At 38.2% G+C, this 22,565-nt stretch overlaps 1 protein-coding gene across 2 annotated transcripts; it reads right to left on the bottom strand.

Moving 5' to 3' along the window:
• Positions 1 to 463: 463 nt before the first annotated feature.
• Positions 464 to 22,377, bottom strand: DNAAF10 (dynein axonemal assembly factor 10). 2 transcript variants are annotated; one of them, XR_014315150.1, is made up of 8 exons: positions 22,063 to 22,373; positions 14,462 to 14,562; positions 12,048 to 12,178; positions 9,182 to 9,283; positions 7,546 to 7,661; positions 6,498 to 6,632; positions 2,502 to 3,901; positions 464 to 2,279 (listed from the first exon to the last, which is right to left on the bottom strand). XR_014315150.1 is itself a non-coding variant. In XM_082744118.1 (8 exons), the coding sequence occupies exons 1-8, from the start codon at positions 22,243 to 22,245 to the stop codon at positions 1,143 to 1,145; spliced, it is 1,074 nt and encodes a 357-aa protein (XP_082600244.1). In that variant the 5' UTR covers positions 22,246 to 22,377; the 3' UTR covers positions 464 to 1,142. The 2 variants fall into 2 exon arrangements, 1 of the variants encoding a protein (XP_082600244.1); XM_082744118.1 differs by having other exon boundaries at positions 464 to 1,350; positions 3,804 to 3,901; positions 22,063 to 22,377.
• Positions 22,378 to 22,565: the final 188 nt, after the last annotated feature.

Below are 22,565 nucleotides of genomic sequence, written 5' to 3'. Positions count from 1 at the left end.
ATTGTTCTTGATTTAAAACCTCTCTAATTACATCACCAATTACAAGTTTTCTAAGAATTTCACAAATTTTTCATTTTTCTTTGACAATTAAAAAAACCCCAATCAAAAACACCAGCAGGTACAGGCTTTAAATTCAATTTAATTTTTACTTCCATAATTATGTCCACAGCAAAAAAATATCTTGAGGATTTTTTAAAAGGTTAATTTTCTGAATATTCCAGATTAATGACTTTCCAGGAACCCATGAAGTCACAGGACTCTTAGATATTTCAAATGTTTCAGGTGGCCGATTCCTGATCTGAGGAGTGAGGGAGGGTGGGCTTAACGCAAGTGAGTGCCTCCGAGCTAAGTGAAAGATCTGGGGAGCATTAAAGAGGCCTACTGAATGAAGAGGTTCACAGAACAAAGATGTGATGGTGTTGGCTTTATTACTACTATTAAATTAACAGAATCAAAACTTCCATAGATTTCAAAAGCAAATTTATTCATAAAATATATGAAAAGATTTGACAAAAAATAAGGCTAGAAAACCTCCATAATCTTATACATCTCAACATCACTTACCAGTCAATAACCAAAAGTCCAATTTGACTCCTATTTTTTTTTTTTAAGTAAAAAGAGATCATTGTACATATTCACTTGGTAAATATTTTTTCATTTTAGGAGTTACACAGCTGAAAATAGTTACCCAAATCTAGTCTGACCATGCCATTTTGGGATTTTAGAAAGTGATATTCTTTACAGAAACTTACTGACACTGAAATCTCTCAAAGTATATTTACGAAGTTAATTCACAGTACTTTTAGAACTATTTTAAACCAAGTGTTACGGTAAAATATGTAACTCTGGGGATGAAGAACAAATTTAAAATACAAGTATCAACTTCTTCTTAGAAATGGAGGGAAAATGGACAGAGCTGGAAACAGTGGTGTCCCGCTGCAGCAAACCAGTTCTGAGTCCGGTCACTGGAAGACAGCACTCTGTGTTTCACACCCACGGAAAGGCTAGTCTGGACGTTGGCATCTGGGGTCTGTTTTCATCAGTCAAATCCAGCTCTGTTCAGTGAGGGTCAGAGGATCCCAGTGCATGTCCTAAATACTAGGAGTGTTCCTCTGGAAGGTTTCAAGTCCTAAGTCTTCAGATCAAATTTTATGGAGTTTTGTAATAATCAATACTCTTACCATTTGATCAAATGAACTACAGATGCAGAGACCCCTTTTATCTGGACTCCAGTCCAAACTGGAAATGGGCTGAGTAGACAAGGTGACATTCTGCAGAAGGCTGACGGAGCCCGCAACTCCCATCTCTACTCCCTCAGAATCTTTCTTTGACCGCTGAACAGGGTATTCACTGCAAACAAGGCCAGAGTAGTAAGGAGAGAAATCTTAGCATTCTCCACACTGTTTACAAGCATACAGACCAGTAGCTCTATTTTTACTTCTATGTTGATTACTACAACTAACTGATAACTACTTAAAGAATCTTTCTAACGTTGTTTTATAACAATAAAGAGAATATATGTGTGTGTGTGTGTGTTTCAAATACACACACACAAAAATCAGCATGTTGGGGTCCATTCATTCAAAAAACAGTTTCTGAATTAACTAGATAAGATGCCCTAGGAACTCTTGTGTGCTCAGTAATACAACTTAACTGCACTACTACCAAGGGAAAATGGCAAATGGAAATAAGGCTAAGTATCATTTTACTTAAACCAAATCTCTTTTGCTGGTATAATACTCTGACAGCAAATCTCCAGACCAGTTTGAAGATTATACTAGATATCTTTTTTGGTAAGGATTCAAGTTCATACTGAGATAAGCTTCCAATTTCTAATTAAACACAAGTCCCCAATCGTCAAAAATTCTAGCTGTAAATGTGTTTGCACATCACATGGAATACAACTCCATATGTGGATTACAAAGAAAACGGGAACCAGTTCTTCAAGGAAGCAGCCTAAGGAGTTTGGTTCCCAGGCAGAATAATGCTGCTGCATGGCTTAACTAAGGACACAGGCAGAGCCTAATGGACAGTGCAGACTGGGCTGGAATAAATCAGGGAAGGACAATGGGCAAGATATTAAGAAAACAGTAGTTACCAAATGGTCTGTCTACCCGGCATGCTCCCAGAATTCTTAAAACTCTTCCTCTGCTTTTTACTCACAAAAACTATACAGTGTTGATCTAATGCATTCACTCTGTTTTTGTTTTTGTTCTGTCGGCTAGATCCCTAAATACCTTAACACTTTTCAAATGTAGCCCTGTTTTTCAGCTTCCCTGCTAGCTTCTTTTTTTTTTTTTTTTTAAGATTTTATTTATTTATTTGAGAGAGAGAGAGAGACAGTGAGAGAGAGCATGAGCGAGGAGAAGGTCAGAGGGAGAAGCAGACTCCCCATGGAGCTGGGAGCCCGATGCGGGACTCGATCCCGGGACTCCGGGATCACGACCTGAGCCGAAGGCAGTCGTCCAACCAACTGAGCCACCCAGGCGTCCCGTCCCTGCTAGCTTCTAAAAGGAGCTAATACATAGACATGTATTTTGCAAATGTGAAAGTCCCAGCTATACTGAAGATGGTGTTTTTCTTCTTCTTCTTTTTTTTTTAAAGATTTTATTTATTTGTTTGTCAGAGAGACAGGCACAGCGAGAGAGGGAACACAAGCAGGGGAAGTGAGAGAGGGAGAAAGAGGCTTCCTGAGGAGCAAGCAGCCGATTGTGGGGCTTGATCCCGGGACGCTGGGACCATGACCCGAGCTGAAGGAAGACGCCTAACGACTGAGCCACCCAGGAGCCCCTGGTGTTTTTCTTCTTATATCATTAATCAAACTTTATTTTTGAACTATCTTTCAGTTGCAGGCTTGTGTTGTTAGGTATTTTTTTTCCTTGAGTGATGGAAAAAGAAATACCATTCACTCCTATCTTTTATTGTGCCTTTTAAATGAGCAGCTGACCTCGTACATGCCACCTTAGGGACTTGGGATTCAAGGCACATCTACAGCTGTAACTCAGGCAGCCCCCAGCATACAGAAAACAAGCTCAATGACCAGGCTTTCCCTGAAGACCCATTGGGCCCTTGGCGCTCTTCTGGTTCTTTCATTACAATGGTATCTGAACTTGGGCAAATGAATTATCAGGATCTAAAATTAAGAATTCCAACCCTTGGGGCGCCTGTGTGGCTCAGTGACTTAAAGCCTCTGCCTTGGGCTCAGGTCATGATCCCAGGGTCCTGGGATTGAGCCTCACATTGGGCTCTCTGCTTAGCGGAGAGCCTGCTTCCTCCTCCTCTCTCTCTCTCTCTCTCTCTCTCTGCCTGCCTCTCTGCCTACTTGTGATCTCTGTCAAAAAAATAAATAAAATCTTAAAAAAAAAAAAAAAGAATTCCAACCCTTTTCTTATTCTCTAGAGGTAGTGTTGTAATGACCAGATGGTAGTATTTCCAAAAAGCCTTCAGTCACATTTTTCATATCAAAACAAAAAAAGACAAAAACAACAATTTCAATTAAAAAACCACGATTTTAAACCTATGAAAAGAATGATTCCTAAGGCACCCTGATATATGGAAGACACAACTACAATGACAAGTATATGCAGTGTGTCAAAAGAAGGTTAATATTTACTAAGTGTAAAGTAAGTACATGAATGTTTTAAAAAGCTGACAAAATAACACTTATGTAATACCATTTAATTTAAAATCACTTCAAAATGAATGAAGTCAAAGGAGGAAGAAAGACAACAAAGTTCAATCCAATCCTACTTTCCTCCCACCAGTAACTTAAAAAGCAGCAACGTGCACAGGCAGAGACTTACTACTTCCAGAGGTGAAGGCTGCCGGCGCCTCCCGCTGTCAGAAAAAGCTCTCTGTTCTGTGGCAGGTGTCGGACCTGCCACACAGTTGATTTATGAGCCTATGAGGATGAGAAGCACATAACTAGTTTTTACATTTATATGATAAACAAAGACTGCCCTAGAAGAGAAACTCTGTAAAAAAAAATTTTTTACTACTATAATTTCAACTGTTATTAAAGTATTTCTGGCACATCTCTTTGTGAGGGCTACAGAGATTTATAGGAGTCCATCACAAATTAAGAAAAGCATCATTTTTCTTTATTGCTTTATGCAACAAAGTTCTACTGGATTAAAAAATGTTAGATTAAAAGTCCATATAAGTTTATAGTACCATATAAATTATGCAAATAGATTTTTACACATTTAAGTATCTCTAGCTCACTCCGAGAAGAAAAACTCAAAATGCAAACATATATACTTCCTCCTAAGGGGAAAAAAAGGATACTGAATTAAAAAAAAAAAAAAAAAAGAAAGTAGACTTTATTTTTTTTTTTAAAGATCTTATTTATTTATTTGACAGAGAGAGAGAGAGATCACAAGTAGGCAGAGAGGCAGGCAAACAGAGGGGGGAGCCGGCTCCCCGCTGAGCAGAGAGCCCGATATGGGGCTTGATCCCAGGACCCTGAGATCATGACCTGAGTTGAAAGCAGAGGCTTAACCCATTGAGCCACCCAGGTGCCCCTAGACTTTATTTTTTACAGCAGTTTCAGGTTTCCAGCAAACTGAATGGGAACTACAAGAAGTTCCCATACACCAAATGAACTTTAACTTAAAGCTCCCAGAGCCTTATCTTTAATTTATACCATTTGACCTGTCTAGTCTTCAAAATAGGTATCATAAGACTTATAAATGGTGTTTAAAGCCATAATAAGCCAGGGTCTTTATCAGTCACATTAAACTAAAAGACAAAAATGGCAACTGGAAGGTAATAGCTTGTTAGCACCTCCACAACAGCTAATAAATCAGTGTTAATGGTGTATTCACTATAAGGGATCTGAGAGAGAAATGGAGGGAGGCAGGGAGGAGGAAAGAGAAGTGAAAAGGAGGGAGGAGAGTCGGATGGTGGGAAATAGGAAAGATTTTGTTTGCAGAGACAGTGAGACCAACTAGATCTAAGTCATTCTTAGATACTTCACATTTCAGTGAGTGATTTGTCTTGGCATTTGACTTAATAGTCTTATAAAAGGATTACCACTAGCAGATTAAAATCCCATATCTCAAAATATACCCTTTAAGTGTGTAAGACTCCTCAACTGAGTGGGTTCAAAGTGTTAAAACCTATTTCAATTTTAAACTTCTCTTTTGATTCTGAAAGCTGATAAAAAACAAAACAAAACAAAACAAAAAAAAAAACCTAAAAAGCAAGAGGGGCGCCTGGGTGGCTCAGTTGATTAAGCATCTGCCTTTGGCTCAGGTTATGATCCCAGTGTTGTGGAATTAAACCCTGCGTTGGGCTCCCTGCTCAGCAGAGAGCCTGCTTCTCCCTCTCCCTCTGCCTGCTGCTCTGCCTACTTGTGCTCTGTCAAGTAAATAAATAAAATCTTAAAATATATACTGGATGAGGGGCGCCTGAGTGGCTCAGTGGGTTAAAATATATACTAGATGAGAAAAGTGTTATAACTGTATAAAGGATAATTTAACAAAGTGCTTTATATTGTTTGTAGATACATAAGTATATTCAGAAATAACAAAGGCAAACAATATTGCAATTTATAGCTGCCTTGTTAAGATTTAGTTCATCAGGCAGTGACAGCAATTTATATGCAGTGATAATAATAATTAACAGTAGTAACAGACAAAACAGGAAGGTTTGAGAAATACTGCTGAATCCACAATGGAGGGGGAGAGCGCAAGAGAGTAAATTTTTATTTCCTGAGCAACTTATATATTTTAATCTTATAGAAACTACAAATCTGTAACTGATCTTTACTTTCACACTCAAGGAAGGTAGAGTCACATTCCCAACCCGTCTCTGGCCAACAACAGGCTGTTTCAGCTTGAGTCTGATGCAGTCCTTACTGCAGGCTTCATTATAGTTTTTTTCTTTCTTTAACCAGTATTTTCCCTGTGCTCTGCTTTCTTCATCTATTTTTGAGGTTGTAATACCTTATGTTTCCTTCTAAGCTACCTTAGATACTTCTGGAATAAGGTAAAGTATGTATATATGTGTAAGTGACTGACTGAAGAATTTTTTTGAACCTACTATGTGCCCACGATTGATGCTACAAATAATTTCACTTAATATAGAAAACCAGAATATAAAATGTGAAGAAATGACATAAGGTATATGTGTTATATGTTCTGAAAAGTATGCAGATACTAACACAAATATTATATATTTATTAGAAAACACCAGGCTAGATTTTGTTGATCTAATTCTTCGCATCAGCTAGTTGTCTTGGGATTGTTCCTAAAGTACAAAACAAGATTCTTAGCCAGCTGAGGCCTTTATTATAATCAAGAAATCTAAAACTGATCAACTTTGAGAAAGTACTCTCTGCACAGAAAAACTTGTCAAGTTCCCACAAGAATATATTAAAAATAGCTCCTTTCATATAAAGACCTGGAAGGAACCTTGGTGACTAATTCTATTTATTAGTCTAAAACAAGCAATGAACATTCCTGTTCATAGAAAGACATTTCCCTCATATTTACCTTCTCTGAAACAGAAGCAAAACCTTTCGTTGGATGCTGTGTTCTCATATCAAAAACATGAAACTTTCCTTCCAATGATGTAGCTACTAACTTATTCATACTTATGTCTTTTCTGTCAAACTCCAAGCTACATACCTGAAATAGAAAATATTTATTATTCATAGCCTAATAATTATTATTCAGGAGGCTCTTTTAAACTAAGTAAAACAACTTTAAAAGCGTCAGCTCATGTGAAAGCATTTAAATAATCAGTTTATCTTTTGAGGATCAATACATCAAATACTTCTTTTTTTAAAGATTTTATTTATTTATGTATTTGTCACAGAGAGAGAGAGAGAGAGAGAGAGCGCACAAGTAGGCAGAGGCGGAGAGAGAAGCAGGCTCCCTGCCGAGCAAGGAGCCCGACGCGGGACTCGATCCCAGGACCCTGAGATCATGACCTGAGCTGAAGGCAGTGGCTTAACCGACTGAGCCACCCAGGCATCCCTCAAATACTTTTAATTGAAAAAATTTCTTCTTGGTTCATAGGATCAACAAACCATTTTGAGTTCCCCTGTCTAGAAGATTAATTTGGAAAGCTATATAATCTTTTATTGTTGTTACATAGTTATTTTATATAATGCAACCAAAGCTAATTTTAGAAAACAGGAAGGAACCACATTCTTTATTAACGGTATACGGTATATGACTCAGGACCCCAAAATCTCCAAGTACTTGGGGAGGCTGTTACTATTCAGGCTTTCTAATATTAGCAGGAAAAAAGGCCTCTTACTAGCTCATTTTAATATCACACTGCATAGCTACAGAGGTCCACAGATAGGCTACAGGGACTGGTGACTCACCAGGGATTGTCATACCACATCTGAGTATGTGTTCACTTTCTGAAGAGAGGCTCCATGATTTTCATTAAGTTTTCAAAGGGCTCCACAGCCCCAAAAGTTAAAAACTACTGCTGTACGAGATGAGTCATTAGAGGCGCTCTCCTTATGAAATAGTTCAGAGGTGGACACAAACATGCTTAAGCTATAAAGCAACCAAATATACTTACCCCATTTTTTATGTTTGTCTCCCACCGCAACGACATATTTCTGAGATCAAACAGTTTGATATCCCCATTGTCATAGCCAGCACAAACAACACGTTCCTCTTGATTATAAGCATTGCCTAGAAATCAAGATACGTTGCAGATCTGTACAAATGCTCATTTGAAGGCTGCTAAAATAATGTTATAAAACGACACATATAGCTTGTACCAAATCTCTCTCTCTCTCTCACACACACACACAATCACACTAGGCAGAATCTCATTTTGCTAATCCTGACAGGACATCAAGATTATTAAGTTGGTTATCTAACATTGTTTTTCAAAAAAAAAAGCTCATTTGCTGAGATTCTCTACTGAAGGGGTAAGTGAAAGTGTTCACTGGAGTCTGAGTCCAAAGCAAATGTTCTTTCTCTACCATATTTGCAGACTAAGAAGTCTCGAGATTCCTTCTATATTCATCTACACGTCTTGTGACCTTTTATCATTCCTACCCTGTACTATAATTAGTGTGGATATCATGCCCTCTTTACTAAACTACAAGGTTCTTAAGGCAAGACTAGGAATCTCTCTCACCTTTGCATGTCCACAGTATTCTGGACATACTTGACATTCATAGAAGAGTAAAAATAATGGATTATTTTTCAAATTTAATGTCCCCAATTTCAAACTGCACTTATATTCCTTAGATCAAAGATGAAAGGCATTAATGGACCCATAGGTAATTACTTTTTAATTACCATATCAAATTTTAGATGATGACTCTAAATACAAATCCTGAAATTTCTTACCAAACTGTACACGTGCTAAGTTTATATATTATTGTTCATAATGTACAAACACAGTAATTCCCATATAAGAACTTGTTTTTTCTTTAATTGGAAACCTAAAACGTTCCTCTGATTACAAAATACTGCAATTTTAAAATAACATATGAAAGTTAAACAGTTCACATATACTGTTAAATTAAATTTTTAATGTCTGTTATCAACAAATTATTTTAATTATGGCTCTCAGTAAGAGATACTAGGGCACACATCAATTAGCCCTACAAAGTCAATATTCATTTTATGTATAGTAACAGAAGAACACATTTATCAAATTATAACAAATAATTCTATAATGGCATAACTATGTTCTAGAAAATAAACATCTTCTGTGTAGCATATAATGTAAGATTTGTTAGGTCACATTCGAGCATCTGAAACTCTGCTTGGCTCCATTAATGGCATTTGGTTCTAAACTAGGTCAACATTATCTAGTTAAACAGAAGTATATAATAGTAGCAAATATTTTTGAGCACTTAATAATTTAAGCACAAATCTAAGCACTTTACATGTATTAATTCATTGAATCCTCATAATACTATTAGGTAAATTCTATTATTCGTTCCACTTTATAAATGAAGAAACTAAGGAATAGAGACGCTCGGTAAATTGCCCACTTCACTCAGCCAAGAAATAACAAAGTGAGGATTCAAACCGAGGCCCCGGAGGCTGACATTAACCACCACCTCTATTTGCCTCAATAAACTATCAGAATAATCCACAAAACAGTGTGTGATGAGACTATTGGGAATTTCTGAAAGCACTATGCTTTTTACCATATGATACCTCAAATGCAAGGTTCTTCAATAATTTACCGAATGCCACAGTCCAACAGTCTCTCTTGTTTTCTCCTTGTACAGGTTCCATATTAGCAACAGGATCATCTTTTTGTCTTGGGTCCCACACCTTCACAGTTCCTGTTGTGCATATAAGTGAGTTGGCAAAATTCAATAGTGATTGATGACATTTCTTTTCTGCATTCTCTTCCTATGACTTCCTGTGTATATGGCCACATTACAGATAGTATAACACTTAAAAATATTCATATATTTCTGACTTCTACTTGGGTAAGTTGTATTTAAAGTTTTTTTTTTTTTTTTGAAGACTTTATTTATTTATTTGACAGACAGAGATCACAAGTAGGTGGAGAGGCAGGCAGAGAGAGAGAGAGGGAAGCAGGCTCCCCGCTGAGCAGAGAGCCCAATGCAGGGCTCTATCCCAGGACCCTGAGACCATGTTCTGAGCTGAAGGCAAAAGCTTAACCCACTGAGCCACCCAGGCACCCAGGCAAGCTGTATTTAATAACAGAGATACAACCCATATGTTACCGTCAGACTTGATTTCCAAGTTACTAGATACACAGAAAAGCCAACAACTGTTCTAAAGTTTCCAACAAGGTGTAACTGACAAGGGAAAAACAAATGTTACTGACTCAGATCATGTCTTTCTTTGAGTCTAAACCTAATGTACTATTTACTTAGAAGAATATCACTGTTATTTTAATTCTTTTCCATACTACCATATAATCATGGGCATTTTTCTTATACAGATGAACAAACTCTAATTTTTACATTTATGATTTCTTATATGGGGTTTTAGAATACTATCTCACATACAATTAAGTTTAATTTCCCTGTGGCAGTAGAGATGAGGGAAATATTAAATAAAATTAACACATATTTCTTCTCATTGCTTCTCCTTTTAATGCAAACTGCAGGACTACTAACTAAACTCACCACTGCCTATGAGAAATACAAATGCATTTAATAAAATGGCGAAAAGGCAAGTACTTAAGAGAGAACAGGACAAGGGTGAAAAGCCCTTAAAAGAGATAATAAACTCAGGAAAAGGAGAGATATCCCACTAGATTTTTCTCCAACGATAAAATAAAGTTGGTCATTAAAAAGGCTACTTTAAAGAGAATAAAATGCTCACAAATGTGACAAGAGGTTATTTTATTACGCTAGAGGGTTCATACAAATTGATAAGATGCATGTGAAATTTGCAACAGTTAAATGAGCAAAGAATATAAACAAAATTCACAAAGCAAAACTAACTGAAAAACAAATGCAGAAAGAAGTTAACACAAATTGGAATGGACTACTATTTTTATCTATAAAATTAGGGGAAAATGGAAAATCAATGCTGGTAGGATAGACTGGAAATCCACCTCATCTATCATAGTTCAGAATGGACATGGATACTTTGGAAAGTCTGACAATAACTTTTAAAAATAATAAAGTATGCTTATTCTAAAAAGTTATATACATGATGATACTCATTCCCTCATTATTTTATAGTCACTCTCCCAAAACAATAAACAAAAACTTAAAGCAAACTGAATGCTTAACAAAGACATAGTTAAGGGCTCCTGTGACACATCCATAGGAGAGAATATCACAGTCATCAGAATGGTAATGATGGAAACAGCAACATTTGCATATGACAAAGCACAAAATAAAAAAAGACAAAAATGGGGCGCCTGGGTGGCTCAGTGGGTTAAGCCGCTGCCTTCAGCTCAGGTCATGATCTCAGGGTCCTGGGATTGAGCCCCGCATCGGGCTCTCTACTCAGCAGGGAGCCTGCTTCCTCCTCTCTCTCTCTGCCTGCCTCTCTGCCTACATGTAATCTCTCTCTGACAAATAAATAAATAAAATCTTTAAAAAAAAAAAAAAAGACAAAAATCATATTCACACTGACAACTATATAAAATGGTATACAAGACTGGAAAGGAAAACAAATCTAAGGGTTATGCTACTGTGGTAGACTGAATGCTATTTTTCCTCCCCTATTTCATATTTCTTCTATTATTAAAAGGAATAATTGATTTCTGAAACACATATACTCTTGAATAACTATTAGAAAATTATATCTCACTTCTTTTAAAACAATTTCCTCATGGTCTTGAGCAGCCATTAAAAACTAGCCAAACCCACTAAGGTACCAAATTTTTTATGTACCCATCATGAAGAAACAAATTCTGACTCCTCTTACAGTCATTCAGAACATCTTTGGACACCAATAGACCTGGTCCCTGTTAGTCACCACAGGTAGAAAAGTAGAGTTCATGCCCTTGGATCTTTCACAATGCTTAGTGGAAGGATCATAGAACTTCGATGTTCAGCCAGCTGTCAACACGATAATTTTTGCAAGTACTAATTCTACTTTTTAAAAAAAGAAAGTGAGGAGTGCCTGGGTGGCTTAGTCAGTTAAGCATCCGACTCTTGATTTCAGCTCAGGTTATGATCTCAGCGTCATGAGATTGAGCCCTGGGTTGGGCTCTGCATTGGGCATGGAGCCTGCTTAAGATTCTCCCACTCTTTCCCTCTGCTCCTCCCCACCCCCCAAAATGTGAAAAGCTGCCACCCACCTTATATTGTCAGCTGTCTCAAAAACCTGTAAAGAAATTTTAAATCTTTCAAAGTTCAAAGGAAAATATGATTGTAAGGATTTGAACTAGCTCAAAGCTAAAATAGTAAGTGCTCTGCCTCTATCTCAAAACACCCAGAAGTCTGAGGCAATTGAGGGCCATGCAATTAAACGTACCTATTAAAACAGTACAGTTAAATTTAGGGAATCATGGCTACCAAAGAGGATTTCCATAAGAGAAGATGTACTGTTGCACAAAGATTTATCTAAAGAAAAAAACAATTTTGAAATACAAAGAATACTTTAACTTACCATCTCGGCTGCCAGTCACAATTTCTGGTGCGCCTTCCCCAATTCCCAGTCCACCTACACCATCTATGGTGTTTATAATTTCCTTATGGCCCTTTACGGAATATACTGGGATCTCTGGAGCTTCCAAATTCCTAGACAACACAACACAGCTTCTTACTTACTCCATGTGTCCCAAACATTTAGTGCACTACTGAAATTTAAGAATGCATACTGTACTTAGATTTTTGTTTAAAAATAAGGGCTTTGCTGTGAAGCTAATTTATACATTTACTTCCAATATTCTCTCTCTATTTGAGTTTCTTTCGAGCCCTCAATGAGAACTGTCATAATTCAACTTGGAACTCTACATCCTGAGCCCACTTAGTGATTCTCAGAGATAATCTATCTAGGACCTTTGCACATGACTTATTAGACAAGCTTGATAATAAATGTGGGCTCCTCCCCATATGTAATGGATGAGGAGCCCCAAATCTGCCAACCCTTTGGGTCACTGAAATCTAATAATCACTACTTTAAACAAAGAGTAAATTCAAAGTAATTCAGAATGCTTTTTCCAAATAGGTCTTGGAAGTCTGATCTTGAGATCTTTTGGAAGGATAAAATACAAGTAGTGTTTACTTTGTATACATTTCTCCCTTTATAATGTACTATTTTCTCACTAAATTCCATACTATTTTTCTCTCTTTACATATTTTTCAGTGTATCATCATGCTGGTCAAAACAAAGGCAGGTGTGTCTAAGTGTAGTTTAGTTAAGAGAAAGAAACAGAGAAAAGCAGTCACCACGAGTGCCTGAATCTACCCAAGATGGCAGGGTGATGAATGGTTCAAGTAGGTTACGTTAACATATCCCTTCACCTGTCTCTCTTTTTTCTACTAAAGCTTCTAAATCGCATTTTTCTATAACAAGTTAGTTTCTGATAACCTACACTTACAAAAAATTAATGTAGCTATCCATGAAATGTAATCCTACCTTATTACTAGGCCAAGATTTATTGGTAAAATCTCCCTAATTAAAATTTCAGGTAGCTCAACCTAGTTCAGTGACAGTTTATTTTTGTAGTATCACTGAAAGAAACAAGACTAAAAGGGCTGAGATTTTACTTAAAAGAACTGTTTTACTGTTTTTACAGACTTTAAAACACTGTTTTTATAACATGAAATTATAAGACTTAATAATGAAAATAAGTCAGTAATACCTGTAACTATACTAAGGCACTCTATTAGGAAGACAGTCAACAGTGTATATTTTTTTGCATATTCTTATACTGAAATATGTTATTTTTAAAAATAACAATCAGACTCGTCTTTCCCCATTTCTTTGAAAGAATATGACACAGCATATAAGAACCATTAAGTATTCTAACAAATGCAAACTTAAGTATTTAGCAGTTAAAGCAAAGGTAAGTTAAAATATAGCTTCATTCTGTTTTATATTGTGATTCTAAAATAAATATGTTAAGAGTAATTCAATTACAAAGCAACAGATTCTAAGTGAGAATCAAGAAAGGTCACCTTTGAAAACAGAAGGCAGAGGAAATCGTTTCTTCCTAGAACATTACTATATATACTTCACACAGTTAAAATAAGAAACATTCTTGAAAAGTAATTAAGGAGAAATATCAATTCCTGCAAATTAACTTAAATATGAGGAAATAATTCTAGGTAGAACATGAAAATTACAAACATTTGGCATAATTACAGTTTTGTTCATTTATAACAGATTTATATTGATTTGTTCAACAGATGTTTTCCTAAAAAGTTGTGCTTAGATGTTAGCTAAAGTATTAAAAAAAACTTTAATAAATTGAGGATTCTACATTAAAAAATTAAACAGGGGCGCCTGGGGTGGCTCAGTGGGTTAAGCCTCTACCTTCGGCTCAGGTCATGATCCCAGGGTCCTGGGATCGAGCCCCGCATCCGGCTCTCTGCTCAGCAGGGAGCCTGCTTCCCATCCTCTCTCTCTGCCTGCCTCTCTGCCTACTTGTGATCTCTGTCAAATAAATAAATAAAAATCTTAAAAAAAAAAATTAAACAAAGAAATTCAGTAGATTATTCTGTAATGCCAATTGTCCTGTTGATATGTTAACAATATCAAACTTCTCTGTGTTACACATGTGTGGGGAAGAGCCCTTTATGTACACTTATAAAGTATTAAATGCTAGCACCAAACAGCTGGTGTGGAAATAAATACTGGTAACATTATGAAAATATCTACAGAAAAACAGTATTTTTAAAAGGGTTTTGAATATAAAATCTAAAAATGTATATTAATAGACAATTCTTGCATTTTTATAAATAGTTAAAATTGAACAAGAAATTTTAAAATTAGAATTCTCTCTTTCAGAGGAAGAGCAACAAGACTATCAAAGGAATAGCCTACCTCATGTCTTAATATTGATCAAATAATCTTACCATATATGAAGGTTTCCAGCAAAATCTCCAGTAGCTAAATATCTCTGCTGTAAAGATGTTGCACCAAATGTTCCACATTTAATGGGTTTGGCCTTTTCAATCTTGACAGAAGGGAGGAAGAGAGGATACATTATTTATGTAAGCAGCTATTTATAATTCATGATATTTATGGCTCTATTATGGAACTTTAATAAGACACATAATATAAAAAGCAATTAAAACACTTTCTGGTCAAAATTATCATGCATTTCCTCTAGTCACTTTCCTATAGTTTAAAAGTATGTAACTGTCAAAGAGAATGAGTTTTAATTTTGCCTTTCCTCTCATCTCACTAATGAGACATTCAAATGCTGACAAGTATACCATCTCCACTGGTTTGCAAATATGAAAATTTCAGGATTTAATGTGCTATTCTTCTTTAAGATCCTCAGCAGAAACGAGAACATAATGAAGATATTATTCTTTCCAGATGGCTACTGGAACAAAAATGTTTATGTGTCTCCTATAGTTTTCCCTGCAGGACCCTATAAACTGAGAATGTTTATGTCCTTATTCTCTCTGGGACCTTATCAATGCATAGAGATTTGTATACATGTGGGTACCAAAGGCACTGCTATTGGTATGGATTAGACAGTATTTTGATGTTTCTTTAAAAAGCAACTGCTCCCCGTATTGCATAATCACAGTAGTAAAACAACTACACACTGATGTACTATTTAATTAATGTGGCTTATGGGAATCATGTATAGACCATATCACCGAAAGGGTCCTCGGAAATGATATCATATCCCGCCACAAACAAAGAGCTTGAAGCATACAGCTTTATACATTTGCCCAACTCGGGCATTCAGTATTTTTAATGAGTTCCTACTAAATGCAATCAATGGACTAGGCAGAATAGGATACAAACATGAAGGAGATTGGCCATGCCCTCAAGAAGCTTACAATCAAAGCATCAGGACCTCTCTGACTCCTCCCACATACACCTATGCGTTCTGCTACTCTCATCTACGCCCACACCTCTGTGGAGCCTCTGCTAATCTTCTACTTCCTGATGATTTCCATTTGTCTGCTGCCCCCTACCCGCCCCTGCTCACCCCGACCCCACCTGTTCAGGCCACTGAAGTCCCTCCCGGAGAGTGCTGCTGCCTTAAACCCTGGGAATTCTGGGCAATGCGGAACCAGATGAGGCAGTTACCTGATGCCTGCTGACACCATACTCTAGCCCTATATCCTCCCATTTACTGCTGGCCTCAACACGGCAACTATTCCTCCTATTTAATCTCTTCTAAACTCTTAAGTTTTGTGTGTACAAAAGTAATACGCGTTCCCTATACAAATTCAAACAAAACAAAAAAACATCAAGAAGTGAGTTTCCTTTTGATGCTCCCCAGTAGTAATCTCCATCCTTCTAGACCTTTTTTTACACATTTACAAGCATACATAGGTGTGCTTTAATATAAGAAAGCCCATAATATATTTTCATTTCACTTTCTTTTGTTTGACATAACAATATTCTGGATATACTTTTTTCTCTCCACAGAGAGCTCCAGTTTCTAGATTTCTTCTTGTAACCTTTCAGTTCTGAGCCAATCGGCATCCCTCCTACTGGGTTTAGCCTATTTCATATAATTTAAAAAATGATTTCCCTGATACTTCCAGTGTTTGGCTGAGCACTTCCATACAGAGTATACACAGCAATTTTCAAAGAAAAAGAAAATAAAATTCACTTAACACAAACTGTAAACTTTTCTTTCCTGGCTCAAAAGATATGATTATATGGTGCAGGGCTTTGGAAACTCCCAGCCTGTTAAGCTTTCTCACTGTTTGGGAGAAATTAGCAAGTTACTATGTAGCCAGGTCTACAAGAAAGCATTCACAGCCTCCTTGGAACTGCCCAGTAATCAAAAGCAGTCATCGACAATAACAGGACTGTAAAAGACCACACTGATGAGAAGCACAAAATCACAGAATCATATTTTTCTTTAGAATACATATGTGGTCTGATAGTTCAGTTATTCAGAAAACTGATATTCATTTCAGTTCTTTCTCCAATTTTATAAAAGTTATCTTATAATGCAGCAACATCAAGAATCAAAATTTTGTCAGTTTAACAAAATAGTTTCCAGGGCACCTGGGTGGCTCAGTGGGTTAATCCTCGGGTCATGATCTCAGGGTCCTGGGATTGAGTCCCACATGGGGCTCTCTGCTCAGCAGGGAGCCTGCTTCTTCCTCTCTCTCTCTCTGCCTGCCTCTCTGCCTACTTGTGATCTGTCAAATAAATGAATAATATCTTAAAAAAAAAAAAAAAAAGAAGTCACCAGTCATAGTTCCCACAGCTGGAGGTACAGGATGAAGATGAGCCTCTCAGGTAAGCAGCGGGATAGACACACACATGGTTCGAAGAACTCAGGGGATTGGCAGCTGTGGAGAGGTTGCATCATGTATTAACTCTCCAGGAAAATTCTTCTCAGAGACCGGGGAAGAGCAGTCTCCCATGTTCTCCTCTTCTACCACCTAAAGCACGCTGCTTCCCACAATTCCACTATCCCCTGGGGTCTTTGACGGGGTATGTCTTCTTCCTAAGCCACAGGAGAGTTTTACCTTCAAAGCTAACCTCTACTTTTCAGTCCCTATTTCCATGTGTCATTGCACAAATTCTGAAAGTCAGTCTTTATTGAAATATAATGGAATGAAATAAAATGCACCTACATTTAGAGTGTCACCAAGGCCTGTGGTAGACAAAAGGTACAAAGCTCTTTGAAATCTTGCCTTGATTCTTTGGCCTTATTTCCTGCTTCTCTCCTCTCTACTACACTCCACCCATATCTGCAGCTTTGTTTTTTGCTCTTCAGACACAACGAAGTCGATTCTACCTTAGGACATTTGCATTTACTATTACCACTGCCTGAATTGCTCTTCCCTCAGATCATCATGTCTTCCTTCTCCTAATTCAGATTTGTTTAAATGTCACCTCCTTTAAGAGACTTTCCATGCTCCTCCATTCTGAAGTGGAACCCCTAAATCACTATCACTCACCCAGTTTAACCTTCTTTATTGCACTTACCAATAAAACTATCTATTCAGTTCTCTATCCCCATCCTTTCTAGAGTGAGTGCCATGAGAATGGGACCTTGTCCAATCTGTTAAACACTTTGTAGGTGGTCAACATTCGTTGACTCCAAGCATAAAGGAATATCTATCAATCTCTCATTCCTAGTGCTGGGGAGAAAGAAACCATTACTGAAGTCTATATTCTCCTTTCTCCCACGTTTTCACATGACACACCATATAGTTTCTGGTGTCATATATATGCAATGATAAAAACAGCATCCATATATTGAATACATATATCAGATATGTTCTAGATGGCTAGGCCATCCCTCTTCTTCCTAACACAACTGCAAGCAAAGTATTTGGAACACTCCTTTCCAGATGAGGAAACAGGTTCAGAGGACGGGGCTTGCTCAAGGTTCCTAGAGCCAGGAAGACTCCAAGCTCTTTATACTAAACTAGGCTGCCCTCAGATCTACATGTAAATCAATTAAATAAAGTTCAGTATATAGCCCCCATTCTATAAACCCAAGAGTCATTAGAAGTACCAAAGAAATGTTCCAACCTTGAAATGGATTGGTGAGGGAAATGGTATAGTCACTAACTGAATCTACTTTCAGACTTGTGCCTTCAGTTTTTACCTTGATTCATATCTTTATAAGATATAAATGCATGGTATTTATGCTTCCCCCATGTTTTTTCTCCTTATATCAAAGAAAAATAAAGAGATTTATAGGTAGTAGTAGTCTGCTGTGCCAAGAGTCAAATTCAACTCAAAATATAAGAACATTAAAAAAAAATCCAATGTATAAACATCTGATCATCTGCAGGACAGTGAGAACTGCAGTTTGCTGAGAAGGGCTGAGCTCTGCTGGGAAAGGGTCTTACAGAAACAGGGGTATTTTCTCTAAGATATTCATGGAAATCATAATAGCTTTTTTAAGAAGGGGTGTTGGAGTGAAGCCAACTTTTTATAGTTAATAAAAAGGCTCCCTCCCTGCCTGTTAAATACTTTATCTTTGAAAAGAAAGATTTTAAAAATCCAGTGGTTACTTAAATTTTTCTTGCTGGGGAAAAAAAAAAAAAAAAAAACTGGCTAAAAAGATTTTATAAAATGTGTTCCACAAAGAAAATTTGGTCTATATTAACAAGTTTTGCTGTGTGACACACCATAGATGGTCATTTTGGACCCAGCTGTTGGTTCTCTTTGCTACAATAAGTGAACATGATTAAGGAAGCCCATGATGGATAATTCCCATGAGAGCTATTTTTGTTCTGTCTGTGGGTGGGTCTAGTACAGCCTGTCAGTATTTCCTCCTCCATATCCCAGCACTACTTTAATTAACATTAAAAGGGTTAGTCAACCAAGTGGTAATAAGCACTGAACTCAGTGGCACAGGAACTAAAAAAGGAGACATTTGTTACCTTATTATTTTTACAGTATAAACATCCACAACTGTGATTCCATTTTTCAGGGCCATCCCTCGTTCTTTATGCCAATTAGAGAAAAGCTGCCCTTTACAGGATGAGGAAGTCTCACATTTGTCAAGTTTGATAAGAAAGAAACAGAGTTCAGCTTTCCCTGGACCCTGCAACCCTGTGTGTGGTAGAGCAAAGTGCTCAGCTGTACAAGAAGGCCCTCGCTCCCTGTCTGTCCTTAGTAACAAGAGAAGGCAGCCGTCAATGAAGACCTCTTTGCTTCCTTCACGTATTTTTACCTTGGATGCATGAGATGTGGAACACATGACTTGTAGTGGTTCCACAATGAAGAACCAAGTATTTCAATAATTCATCTAGCCCAATTGTAGTCAACATTGGTAGTTGTTAGATTCACCTCGTTAAAGTTTTAAAAATACTGCTATCTAGGCCTCACTCTAGTGTAGTTGCAAGAGTCCCACTGCAGGGTGCCTGGGTGGCTCAGTCATTAAACACCTGCCTTCGGGTCAGGTCATGATCCCAGGGTCCTGGGACTGAGCCCCACATGGGGCTCCCTGCTTTGCGGGAAGCCTGCTTCTCCCTCTCCCACTCCCCCTGCTTGTGCTCCCTCTCTCGCTATGTCTGTCAAATAAATAAATAAAACCTTAAAAAAAAAAAAAGTCCCACTGCATCAGAATTCCTTAAGGTGGGACCAAGGCATGATTATTTTAAAACACACACACACACACAACAGCGACAACAGAACATACTCAGCTGACCCTGATGCACAGTGAGGGCTGAGAATCACTGAGCCTGTATTAAACTGATACCCTTTTCCACTGCACCATCACAGCCAAATGTAATCTAAGTTCTTAAAAGTGTTTTTGCATTAGTCTTATCCTCTCTTTAGAAGAAGAAACTCATCTTTTAAGTACCTTTTGTCCTTCTTTAACATACTATTTTGAAATAGTAGGTTGCCAATATATAGAGACAAAGGGCACTATTTCACTTTGTGGAAAAAGTGTATTCCTGGGCGCCTGGGTGGCTCAGTGAGTTAAGCCACAGCCTTCGGCTCAGGGCTCAGGTTGCGATCCGGGTCCTGGGATCGAGTCCCGCATCGGGCTCTCTGCTCAGCAGGGAGACTGCTTCCTCATCTCTCTCTGCCTGCCTCTCTGCCTACTTGTGATCTCTCTCTGTCAAATAAATAAATAAAAATATTTTTTAAAAAAAGTGTATTCCTGAAATGTACACAAATTATATTTTATTTTTAAAAAGTCACAAGTCAAAAAAAAAAAAAAAAAGTCACAAGTCTGTAAATGCTCTCTGGTGAAATTTGATGGTATTTAGTATTTGTTCCTAATATTTACCTATCAGTTTCTGTCTGCTATTCCAATGTTTTCCATTTGTTCAAACCCTGATGCCCGTTGATCAATGATCAATAAGCCAATATTTAAATTTTCCAAGTTATATCCTTATACAGATATACATTCACTCTTTCTTTTAACAAGCAATTTATTGAATGGCTGAACCTTACAAACCACACTAACAAAAAACACTATCCTTACTCTCCAGGAGCTTACAATCTAATTAGAGATAAATGGGACACAATTAGATACTCCTGGAGTGGGTAATAATCACTAAAAGGATGTAGTGTAGAGGAGTTTGTGCGGAGATCAGAAAGGGATTTCCTAAGTCAAATAATTTGAACTGGACCCTAAAATAGCAACATTAACAGGTGCAAAGGGGCTAAGTGGTGTGCAACCGAAGGCAAGGTAGAAGAGAAAAAGCCATGTTTAGGAACTCTTGAGTACCCGGCTAGAAAAGACAAACTGAACAAGGAAACTGGCACTGATAGATATTTAAAGTGAGATGGAATCTTATATACCTTCACATCCAAGCTTGCCAAACTATATTCATCCTTTATCTACCAGTTTAATGCCTATCTGGTCCAAGCAGACTCTCTCCATAGTTTTAAGCCTTGGAGTTCTCAGCCTTCTCTGTAGTCTGTTAGAACACTAAATATTTATGACTGATCACCTGAAATCAATGCATTTTAAAAACAAGTGTAAGAATGTCAACATCATTATTCTCTAATTCTTTCAATAATGATCTTCACTAAACTTGTGAACCTGATCTTGACACACCCAGTTAAAGTCCTTCAATGATGTACCATTTAAAAAGGAGTATATCTTATAAATGACCTACAGACCTTGCAAAGTCTGCTCCCTTTCCGGAGCTTCCACTGATGCTGTTTTCTTTGGAAACCACCTCCTCTACTACTAATTTAGCCTAGTTAGCTTCTATTTATCCCCAATCTGTTTCACTTTCACAGAACCATGTTACTTTACGTTAGAGAATACATCTCGGTATTTAGGCATCGTCGGTTTGATTATCTAACTGATTCTCTCTCCCACTAGAAAATAAACTCCATGAGACCGGAGACAGTCTCATTCACATGCCTGGGATTACAGGCAATGAATTGGTAACTCGTTGAAAGAATAAATGGTTACGGGGCGCCTGGGGTGGCTCGGTCGGTTAAGCGTCTGCCTTTGGCTCAGGTCGTAATTCCGGGGTCCAGATCGGGTTCCACATCTGGCTCCCTGCTCCGCTGAGAACCTGCTTCTCCCTATACCTCTCTCTCTTCTGTGTCTCATGAATATTTAACAAATAATAATAAATGGTTGCGTTGTCTCCTCCCATTACAGTGCAGGCATCCTGGAGCCTGCCTTGTCTCTGCTTGTATGAAAGAATATTTTACTATTTACATTATTACTTAAATCGACTCTCCACAAACAACTGCCCACCGCCTAGAACCTCAAATTTAGATACGAAGTCTTCGTGTCACTTCCCAGAGACCTCGTGGTGGAATGGAAGAGTGGCTGCAGGAAGGGGCCAGCAGGGAGATGCACTGGCCAGCCGAGAATTCAGGACTCGAACCAAAGCCTTTTACGTCGGAAGTATCCCTCAGTTTGCGATCTCCTTCGCTGGTTCCGCGCAGCTCGAGCTGTGCTTTTGGCGGACGCTGGACGGAGGCTGGGGCAAAAAATGCCAACTTCCCCCACCCCCGGATCCGCACTCGCCCCCTCACCAACGGCAGATCCTGGACCTGGGCAGTCTCGCCCGGCACCCACCTCCCGAAGCAGCTTCAGGTCCCCGTGCTGGATCTCGTACAGTTGAATGACGCCGGTGCCCCGGGCGAAGTTGCCCATGGTCACAAATTTGGCGCTGCAGGGCACCCATTTACAGTCAAATACCGTATAGTTGAGTCCCTTCTGGATATGGGCGATGATCTGAGGTTTCTCGAAGGCCGACATGGTCCAACCGGTTTCCCCTCCAAGCAGCAGCACATCCAGAGCCTGACAAAACACTAACCGGGAAACCAAACTCCAAACAGAAACGACAGTTTCTTCCCCCCCCCCCCCCGCCCTTCCCGTAGTCGCCTTGTTCGCCCTGGCGAGGTGGGTTTAGTTGTCTCAGATAATGCCTGATGCGCTACTGAAGTCAAGCCGATAGTTCTTCACTGAGAGCACAAATCTACTCATCGTCTTTACCTACTACCATTCCCACATACACATATTGGAGATGGCAATTGTTTCGGCTGTGAGTGGTGGAGCCAGACGGGCACCACAGAAAT

This window comes from Mustela nivalis (assembly GCF_964662115.1).
Source record: "Mustela nivalis genome assembly, chromosome: 8".
Taxonomy (NCBI): Eukaryota; Metazoa; Chordata; class Mammalia; order Carnivora; family Mustelidae; genus Mustela; species Mustela nivalis.
Note: the sequence above shows the minus strand (reverse complement) of the source record. Positions and strands in the feature narration are given on the sequence as shown.